At 35.9% G+C, this 11,019-nt stretch overlaps 1 protein-coding gene across 2 annotated transcripts in view; it reads right to left on the reverse strand.

Moving 5' to 3' along the window:
- The window catches only part of LOC105333005 (Iporin), a 37,143-nt gene that overhangs the window by 5,544 nt on the left and 20,580 nt on the right, over positions 1–11,019 (reverse strand). For both annotated transcript variants that reach the window (XM_011435786.4, XM_011435785.4), the window contains 5 exons: positions 10,825–10,968; positions 10,102–10,178; positions 3,386–3,563; positions 2,916–3,021; positions 309–2,198 (listed from right to left, as the gene is read on the reverse strand). In XM_011435786.4, coding sequence (XP_011434088.3) covers positions 309–2,198; positions 2,916–3,021; positions 3,386–3,563; positions 10,102–10,178; positions 10,825–10,968 — 2,395 coding nt within the window. The remainder of the gene's footprint in view (positions 1–308; positions 2,199–2,915; positions 3,022–3,385; positions 3,564–10,101; positions 10,179–10,824; positions 10,969–11,019) is intronic.

An 11,019-nucleotide genomic window follows, 5' to 3' on the forward strand; every position in this document is an offset into this window, starting at 1 on the left:
TTAATTGTTGAAATATAGGTCATTTATTACATGTACATGTATAATTTGTAGCATGTTTCTCAAGCATTTACAAAGAGAACTAGAATTGCCTATAAATAAAAAAGTAATGACTCACTGAGTAAGCTAGCGGATCTAACATCTAATTTAAATTAGATTGATAAAATGTATACAACATGTTTTGCCAAATTCAAGCTTCTTTGATAATAATATTGTACAGTTCCATAATTTTTGTAAGTTGTGACAGTCAAACAAAAGATAGGAGTCACAATTTGTGGTATAACATGCACACAGCTTAGGTATTTCCTTACCTGAAGTCAGGTTTCATGAAATCCTTCTGGTCACCCGCCTCACAAGTTCCCCTCTCTGCACTTTGACCCCGGGCCTCCTCTGATGGACAGGGGTGGGGGGAGTTGGAGTTGATATCAAGCTCTACCGCCTGGGCAGTTCCGGGAAATACCGGCGCAGCTCTGGTCTTCTGGTCCGACTTCACAGCTTCATTCTGCGTCTCCACACACCCATTCAGTTTTTTCTTGGTCTGGCTGGGTGCCACCAAAGTAGGACCCACTTCTAGAGAAGCACACTCACTGGAGGTATTGGACTCCACGGATTCTGTCGGATCTTGACTTGGAAATTCCGTGGAAGATGCCATTCCCTCCAGTTTTTCCACATCGGACTTAGAGACAACTGGTTTTAAGGAAGCAGTCTTTTTGGTTGAAGTTTCAGCATCAGCTGTGGCATTGTTGGATTTGGTCTTCTTTGGAGATTGTACAGGGACTGGAATCTGTCCAGCAGAGTATGAGTGCTTGACTCGAGTTGGTGAACTGAGCACACTCGATGAGCTATAACCAGATGAGTCCAACACCAGACTGTTTCTCTTGGGTATTTTACTTTCAGTTTTCTTCTGAAGTGTGGGTATCTTGCTGATTTTTGCCTTGTCTGCTGCTCTGCGTTGAGGTGAACCAAACTTCTTTGAGGGCGAGTCTGATACTTTCACTGGAGCCTTCTCTTGGGCTTCTTCCACAATTCTCATCTTCAAACTCAAATTAGAAGGTGGATTCCTTGCCATTTTTGACACCAGTTTATCAGACGGGGCATTAACTTTTTCAGTAGCCTTCAGACTTTTCCCATTACTGTTTCCTTCAGATTTTCCAACCACAGCCTTCCCATCATCCTTTGTGGCCTCGCTTTGGATGCTCTTGGCCACCACGCTCTCGGACTTTGATTTCTGGGTCTTCCTCTGGTTGGCAAACTTCTGTTTCTGATACTCCAGACTATTCTTCAACTCCTTGTTTCCAGATACCGGAGACAGGCTCTTGGTTCCAGGTGATCCAGATGAACTTTGACCCTCACTGGGAACATTCCAGCTGTACCTCTTAGGAATCTGACTCTTGGGGCTTGAAACATTGTCCTTGGACAGCAGCAACTTGTCAAAGAATTTCAGGATTCCAGACTTGGCTTTGGATGACACTGTTTCTGTGCTATCTATGGGCTGAACTTTGTCTTTTACTGCTTTCTTTTCGATGCTGTTAGCAGTTTGTGTTTTGTTGACGCTGTTTTCCGGACTTTTTTCCCGAGAGGTATTCATCCCTAGTAGTTTCTGGGCGATTCCAGAGAATGAGTCTGTCATTCCTCTAACGTCCGACTGACTCCCTCCACTGCTCACCGATCTCTTTACCACTGGTAATCCGCCTTCACCCTGCTTCTGAACTTTTCTCCCTTCTACATCATTCAAAGACTTGCTTCGCTTTTCAACCAATCCAACCTCTTCTTTCTTTTCCACCATCTTCTGATCCACCTCTGTGGACTTTTGATCCCCTGTTTCCTCACACACACTCCCTTTGATCCACTCCCAAGCTTTAGCAGAGATCAGTCCCGTTCCGTTAACGCCCATACTTCGGGCGGGCTTTGGAGGAGGTATAACTACCTCCTTCTCTAGAGAGGGGCTGATTAAAGGCGACTTGTTTCTGTTGGGGCTCAGATTGGGGGAGTGGGTCAGGTGCTTGGAATTCTCTAAAACGTACTCAAGACCCAGTTGGAATGGCAGCACAGACAGAGGCTGCAGTGAGATGAGCATCTCGTCGTAAGCTCGCTCGTGACAGGTCCGGCTCAAGATGACGACGCTGTCTGAGTTGTAGAACTTGTCGGTGAGGGCGTCGCTGTAACGGAGATATCCCATCCAGTAGTCCAGCAGTCTCAGGCTGAAAATAGAATCAACTTACATCAGTCTTGAAGTTTTGAGTTTTGACTTTAAGGAAAGATGCTTAAAGGTACTGTGGTTTCATTAATATTCAAGGGTATCAATTTTCATGGATAAAGTGAAAATCGCAGTTTCAAGGATACGTAAATTCGTGGCCAATGACCCTATCAATACAAAATACTAGTAGAAATTGCAGTTCAATGAATATTTATTTTCAAGGATAAACTTAACAATGAAATCAACGAAAATTGGTATTCAACAAATATTGATGAAACCACAGTAAATAGTAATTCATTAAATGGTTTTAGGAATCTAAGTTCTTTAAATTATATACATTGGCATGAAATTCTATCTGTTTTAATTTATGATAGTAATGTGAAAAGGCTCAATAACATTCAAACATTTATTCGAGAATTCATAGTTCCTAATCTTGAAACAGAGGTAGAATATAAAATTGTTTTATTTGTATGTCTATTTGGAATCTTATGCTTATCTATTTCTATAGAATGTAGTTTTCAATATCCACAGAATTACTTTATTATTAATAGTGAAACAATAAGAATAGTTTTTGTTTGACCTTATATTAATCAAGGTCAAGGTCATATTAAATCAATTTGACAAATTAAGGTTGAAGAAGGAGGAGTCTTTTTGTTAACATAGTATGTCATTAAAATCTGGGCTCAGAAAAATCTAAAGAATTCATTTTACATAAACTCACTTGAGAAGTCCAAATAGAAACGCCTCAAACTTGGCAGCACAGCTGGTCAGGCCAGCGTGACTCTTGAGTTGCTGGACAAGGTCATGGATAGCTCTAGTGTAGGGACCTGCTCAAAGTATGAAATTAAGAATGTACCGTATAAAACAACATATCATTGTATAACATAGATAGCTCTCATGTAGGGACCTGCTCAAAGTGTGAAAATAAGAATGCATATAACAACATACCATTGTATAATTTAGATACAGTGTAATGTAGGGGTATATGATGCTAAACGTGGAAAATTAAGAATGTATATAAAAACAAGTAGAGATCCTTAAGTGTAGGGGCCTGCTCAAAGTGTAAAATCAAAAATGTCTTTATAAAACACAGAAAACTACATCAGTGCAGCCACTGCAGGGGGTTGGCTCAAACTGTAAAATTAAGTCTAGGTGCCCCTTGTGTGAGAGCCTCCACTTGGGAAAACTCACCTTGTTCGGCGGAAATTTCCGCCACTTTCCACACGGTGACATTGACACGGCCAAACATCTGGAACCCGTTCAGGAACGGCTTCAGTCCGTTCCCCACGACCTGACTTAGTGCCGGACAGAGACGACTCAAAACTAGGTCACCGATCTCTGGCGTGTCGGCGGAACTTCCCAGCCTCAACTTGAAAAGTAAAAGAAAAGTGAAGTTAATATCATAGAAATTTAAGAATAACATCAAAGACAAGGTAAAATTTTTACATGGAGAACCATCAAAATAATTGTTATCAACGTAGTCTGATGCGAGGTACTTGAATCAACTGATAATGTGGAAATTAAAGAATAGGCAAAAATATAAAGAATTGACAGGGACATGTAATACGGCGAGTAAACTAATCAGCTTATTACATGTACTGTAGACATGTACTGTAGACATGTACTGTAGACATGTACTGTGGACATGTACTGTGGACATGTACTGTAGACATGTACTGTAGACATGTACTGTGGACATATACTGTAGACATGTACTGTAGACATGTATTGTGGACATGTACTGTAGACATGTACTGTAGACATGTACTGTAGATTCCCTATTCTTAATTGGCAAACACTTCATTCTGCTGTTCAACTGTTTTGCATCAAATCGCGAGAATATAAAATTGCAGAAGCCAATTTTTTTTAAATTTTATTTTTTTTATATGTCTGAAAAATAAAAGCAAAATATCTAAATCCTTGAGATCTGTTTTGAGCATTTTTATGCGGATTTGGGTTTAATTATTAATTAATTAATTAATTCCTTGGGTTTAATTAGGAATCTACAGCAACTAGAACTGTCCTAATGGGACTAATACCCCCGCTAGGCTAATTTCAAATGGGACAAATAATTGAATTGAATAATAATTAAGGTTTGGAACATATACAAAAAAAATAATTCTAGAATTGTAAAAAAAAAAAAAAATAGTTAACAAAGAAAAATTAAAATCAAAATTGTCAGAATTTCACTGTAAATACATATCTATAACAGTAATACATTTACAAATGTATGTATTTGATGATATATTTTTTTAATTTAATTGATTTAAAGAAAAACCAACAAAATGACAATAACCCCTCCCTTTGCAGTGAATAGATATACCGGTAGCCAAGCAATGCTCTTCTGTTGATAAGACTTTCAATATCTTTCTAATAAGAGTCTTGACATATGCAATTAGTTGTTTCAAATTTTCCTCACTTTCTCCTATGGCACAATTGAACTCCATATCAGAAAATTGATCCCTTAAACTCCCAAAACATTACCATAATTACCATACTATGTAAAAATATGTAAAAAAGAAAATTTAATATTGCAAACAATTTTAAAATTGCCAAAACACTACAATCATATCTTGACAAATAAATTTAAACAACCTCTAAAAATAGTTTAACTTCTTTATTAATAATTATTAAGGTCTTCCGTTTCCAACGGAAGACCTTGTACTGATTCTGTTGGAAATTCTTCATTATTATTTTTCTTCTTCTTTTTCTTCTAGACGTTTCTTTAAACTTTAATATCTCGCTTGTTTGTCATTAAATTTTATTCAAATTTTCAGGGTTTATTGGAAATGACAATAGCTTACTATAGAACAAAAATTGGGAAATTGCTACTTCCGGTTTTGAGTTATTCCCCTTTGAATATTTTTTTAGTGGGTCTCGTGTACCTGCAAAGGCTCCGAGTTGATCAGTAGCAAGTAGTTTTAATTTACAAATCTTTAATGTAGACATCTTGAACGTTGTCCTCCTAGTTTTACATGTTTGATTAACCCACGTATACTTCTTAAAAAATTACATCGAAATTTATGTTTCAAAAAATGTTAAATTTTGCTTATATCTTTGCTCAATAACTTTTTAGTTGTAAATTTTTTCTAGACACATATAGAGCAAAAGTTGTGCAGAATATTAAGAGCTTTCATTTGATACCATAAAAAAGGGGCTAGCCCCTAAAATGAGGGGTCTAGATCCCTTAAAAGTCTTTGCTTCATAACTCTAAAACGGTAAATTTTTCGATATGGGCGTCGCTGCAAAAAATGTTGTTTGTGACTTTATTGATCTCATAAAACTGTTTTTGTGTTCGGGTATTGCATAATGTGAGGGGAAAAGTAATACGCGGTCGAGAAAATCGGTCACCATGGTCGCGGCTGGGCTACCTAGCGCTCAGCGGTTATCTAATACACGAGAGTTGCGTCTCTCATATACGAGTTTATTTAGCCGCGAACTCAAGAATTGTTTTAGTTTTGATTACACATAAAAGTTTATCGACTAAACAAGTCGGTGTCAATTAAGAAATTGTTCAGTTAATTATTAAAAGCAATGTCATTCTCAATCTAAAGCAATATCAGACATAGATCAATTGTGGGTTTTAAGTTTAAAATTAAGAACTTTTATTTGATTGAATATGGTCATTATACTGCAAACTTTTCAAATCGTCCTGGGTTCTGAGCTGTGCATGTCTGTGCGTTGTACCTTTACGTAATATACCCTTCGTCCACGGCCGAGGAGATCAGCCACGGCTGCACTACCTAGCGGTAAGCGGTTATCTAATACACAAGATTCGCACACTGCGATGCACACTTAGATGAATATGAACGTGTTTGAGTTTATATAGCCGTAAATACAAGAACTATTTTAATTTTATGTTATAAAAGTTTGTCCATCTTGTATTTATTTAATTAAAGATTTGAGTGAAAATGAATATTAATGAACGATATTACTCCAAATCGGAAACATCGTCAGACATAAATAAATGGTTGGTTTGTATATCTAAAAATGTTTAACCCCCCCCCCCCCCCCCCACACACACAAATATTAAATGATGATCATCCTTCGCACATGGCAGAGGAGATATAGCGCGAGTGGACAAGTGATCCGCGGTCGGCTCGTGTTCTTCTACATGTATCTTATCACGCGTTCATGTTTCATATTTTGCACGGACACAACTATATTTATTATGTTTTCAACTATTATATAGGTTTAAGATGAAAATATGAATTTATTTTACTTGTACAGCTGATTAAGCATTGATTTAATTATACGATAGCGTACAAGGTAGTTTAATCAAAGTACTGAAAGTACTGAAAAGCGCTAACCTAGCTTGGTTCTAAGAAAATTTACTGTGTGCAAGCGTAGGCGGAAATGAACCTTATTGAAATTTTGGTTTGTTTAATGAATATCAATTTAAAGTATCGAAGGCCAGATTTCTTTAAATATATGTTACTTTCTTAAGATGATGTGAATAAAAGCTGAACACGACTTGTATATGGATACTTGCCTGAAAAAAGATATGTTAAAATCACAAATTACACCTTTTGAACAGTAATTTATCACAGTTTTTTGACATTTTCTTGCAAAGAATCGATTTTATTTTTCTATATTTTAGCTTCTGGATACGCACTATATTTTTTCATCACTGCGTAGCATCCCGTGCTGATGTACGTAAGCCCCGCAAACCAATCGTATCTATTCGGCCATTTCCGTCACCCAGATAACTGGTTCCCTATACCTCTTACCAGTTTAAATGATGTATATTTCTGCTCATAGAGGGCAGTTATTCCTTGCACCGGAAATAGAAGTCTAACGACAATAAAGCGCTGAGCTATGCTTAGCGCTTTAAAAATCAACTCAAATTATAATCAAAGTTCCATTTTACATGTTTGCGGTAGGTGCTAGCACGATAAAAGAATTTCCTTAATTGAGGCATTTGATGATTATTTATAAGAATATTCACATGAGTTGTAAACAACTTAAGATTAGATTCTATCGGTCACATATTAATCACTCTGTAGTTTTTCTAATACATTGTTGTTCGTTTGAGTGTGGAAGCGAACTCATTGCTGCGCCCCCCCCCCCTCCTCCCGCTCCGCTGACAAGTGCCCGCGCTGGATTTTATTTAAATTGGCGAAAAGATATCCAGATCTGTCGAAAATCATTTTTGGTGACTTCTTCTTATGTTAAACAATTTCTCCTCAACGTGTTTCACTTTCCCACCCGTTTGTACATTCGGTCAGTCTGTGTTAATTCAATCGCCACGTGCGACCGAAAATCTTGTGTCGCTTTAGCGCACACAACTCAGAACATATGTAATTGAGGAACAGTTGGAAGGTGCTTTTATTAACAATAAGACTAATTCGAAGTCAATCATCTTCACATTAAAGAAGTGAAATCGTAACCTGAGAATGTGGCTAATAAATTAACCTCTTGAACATGCTAAACTTCTATAGTTATGGACAGAATAATTCATATATTATAATTGAAAGTTGGAAGTCAAAGGAAATTTTGTTCTTGGGAAATACGACTACATTATGCAATGCAGTCGATCGCCATAGAAATCATCAAAGTACTGCAAGTGTCGACAGATTTCTTATTTCGTTGCAAGACCATAATAGTTCATTTGACTTGCAGACTATAATATAGCGACAAATCTGCCTCCAAAATATATATGCGCGTCTCAAAGTTACACTTAAGTGCGTTATTGGAGATTTTATTTATTGCTAATTGTACGAAAATTGATTTAAAAAATAAACCATTTTAATCGAAGTTGTGTATTATGAGGTTGTAATGCAACTTAATTTACTTACAAGGTTAGCTACAGCCAGTGGAATACTAATTTTAGGTGAACAATGGATACCCAATATATTAAAATACAAGATAAATTGTTTCCAGAACTATAATACTATGCATGTGTATATGAAGGTTGTACCCTCGTTTGCATGGCTGTAGGTGAGGAGGTAAAGGTGTATCGATATACATACAATGTATGACTGTACATACGCATTCCGGACCGTGGCTACAGACGATACACATGATAGTCTTTTAATACATCAATGCGCAGTTTGATCTAGAAACTGACCAGTTTCATAACTTCTTCGAATTTCTCTAATTCCTTCCCAGAATTCCAATTTACGCAAGTGCAATTGAAGTTTTTTTTTCAATTTTATTAATCAACCCACTGACATAAAAATAAGGATTTTGCATATTATTACATCGTCGAGAGAGGTAATATTCATATCTGTAATAAGGTTATTTAATTCACGTTACATAGCGGTGTCTTTATGAAACAGCACCATCTGGTGTAAAATTTAGATGCTCGCTTTTGCATAAATTCTCCCGCTGATCTTTTTTATTTAGCTGATTATATATTATTTTGAATGTCCGAGTCTACTCGTATCATTAAATAATATCAGACGACACACATTTCCCTATAGAAAAGTTCAGAGATGCCATCAATTTTGACTAATTACTAAATTTTGTCAGCACGTAACAATTCTAAACTTGCACACAGTCTTCAAAAATTTAGAAAGATTTAGATAAAGAAGTTATCTTAGAGAAAAGGTTACGTGTTTTGTAGGCGTGTTCGGTTTTAAAAAAAAATACAATTCCTGACATGAATCATGAGTGCATACTGTTTATAACAATGCTTGCTACCCTTTGAAAATTTAACTCGCCATTTAACATCTCATTTTTTAAAGCCTTTTTGAAACGATTACACAAACTGTGTTCGACAAATAGTTTTCCTAAAACATTTTCTTCCTTTCTTTTTCAAAACATGTTTTATAGACAAGCTTTCAATCACAACACGTTTTTATAACAAAAGCAGAACTGAAAGTATAGTCATTGTAATTTTGACACCATATCACATATATTTTCAACCCGCAGCAACAACGGAAGACCTACTCGTGGCTTTGCCACGAGCTCTGCTCTAGTATTATTTATTTCCTTATAATGATAGACCTTTTGGTTTACATGAAACAGTTTTAAAATAGCCCCAAAACCATCACCCATTTTACAGATTATCAATTTCCCCTAAACACATGCTCCATCTGAACCATGGCTCAGATAATGGCTCCCTTGGGACAAATGAATTCAGCCACACTTGTCTTTGATGTTCTCATTAGCTCCTAAGAATTTATCATTGACAAACAAAAACTTTGCATTGTCAGTTGATAGAATACTTATAAAAAATATTTTTTTTATTATTAATTAAGACATAAAGACAAAAAACTCCACCTGGATGTATTTATATAAATATATTTTAGAGTGTTTTCTTAAATTAATAAAATCTGTAAGGATTACCTCCCTTACTTTTCAACATTAGTGTACAATATATAGAATAAGGAAAATGAAAACTGTCATAAAATCATTAAATCTTGTCTGATCTTAAAAAAAATTGCAGGTGCACATCTTCAGATGGTGTTCAACATATGTACAAATTTTCAAATTGTTCCATGCAGTAATAAAAAATTCTATTGGGGGGACAAAGTTGCGTCTACAGACAGACGGACAGACGGACAGACGGACAGGGTGAAACCAATATACCCCCCTAAACTTTGTTTGCGGGGGTATAATTATGATTAAATATTAACACATTTCGTAATGCATTTGTAGTGAAAGGTAACATGGGAATTTAAGAAATATATATTTAAGCCCCTATCCCTCCATTAATGATTATTAAATCATGAGGCACCACCATTCAGTTGCAATGCAGCAACATTTGTTTTTCATTCAAAACATGATGCATTTGACATAAAACGAAAGATTCATATAATTAGTGTCAGATCTTCCTCCTTCATTTTAAGAGGGCTTGAAGATGGAGCAGTGAAGTATATTTTGAGGGTTGTGGGGATTACAGGTATACAGGTATACAGATTACAGGTATACAGATTACAGGTATACATAGTTTGTCTCACCTTGTCAAAGGGGTTCTTGGCTGTACTGAAGTGATTGAGGATGACCTCCGACACACGACACACCTCTATAAGTAAACCTAGAATAAAATGTATTAAACTTTAAAAAGTCTATCAGTAAACCTAGAATAAACATAAACTTTGTAAAGTCTATCAGTAAACCTAGAATAAAACGTAAACATTGTAACATAAAATCTATAAGTAAACCTAGAACAAAATGTAAACATTGTCATATAACATAAATAGTAAGTAAACCTAGAATAAAATGTAAACATTGTAATATGAAATTTATCAGTACACCTAGCATAAAGAATAAAATCTATCAGTAAACCTGACAACAAAACAATAAACCTACTGCAAAACATAGTTATATAGATTGTCACAATCCAAGGACAAAACACAGTCATTATAACCATTATCATTCAAGAACAAAACAACACACTATCGTAAAAATTCAGGTCAACGGTGAAACTGATTTTTCAAAACTACTTTTGTAGCAATTGTTTTATAATTTGTAATAATTGTGATGAATGAAACAGAAATATCTACCAACAACTTTGGTTTTTGTCAAAAATCAAGATCATGTAAACTGCCTAATTTTATGAGATTTTCCAGAAATTTTAATTGGAGTAGTGAATATTATGGTCCCAGATATGAAGAAATATATCAGTTACTTTACAACACCTGAATTAATTAGCTATTGATATCAATAGACTGGGGACATACCTCTCTTGCGTTCCAGTTCGTCGAACCTGTGGGCGTACACTATCTGCTCCGTGGAGGGGGACAGCTTGAAGTTATCCGGGGGTGAGTCTGAGTCTGAGGACTCACAGCTCTCGGTCGAGTTGACTCGAGCCAATATGGAAGGATCTATAACCGAGTACAGAGAATCATCAATAAACTCAGTATCTTCTAAAAAGC

The sequence above is a fragment of the Magallana gigas genome, chromosome 1 (genome assembly GCF_963853765.1).
Source record: "Magallana gigas chromosome 1, xbMagGiga1.1, whole genome shotgun sequence".
Lineage (NCBI taxonomy): Eukaryota > Metazoa > Mollusca > Bivalvia > Ostreida > Ostreidae > Magallana > Magallana gigas.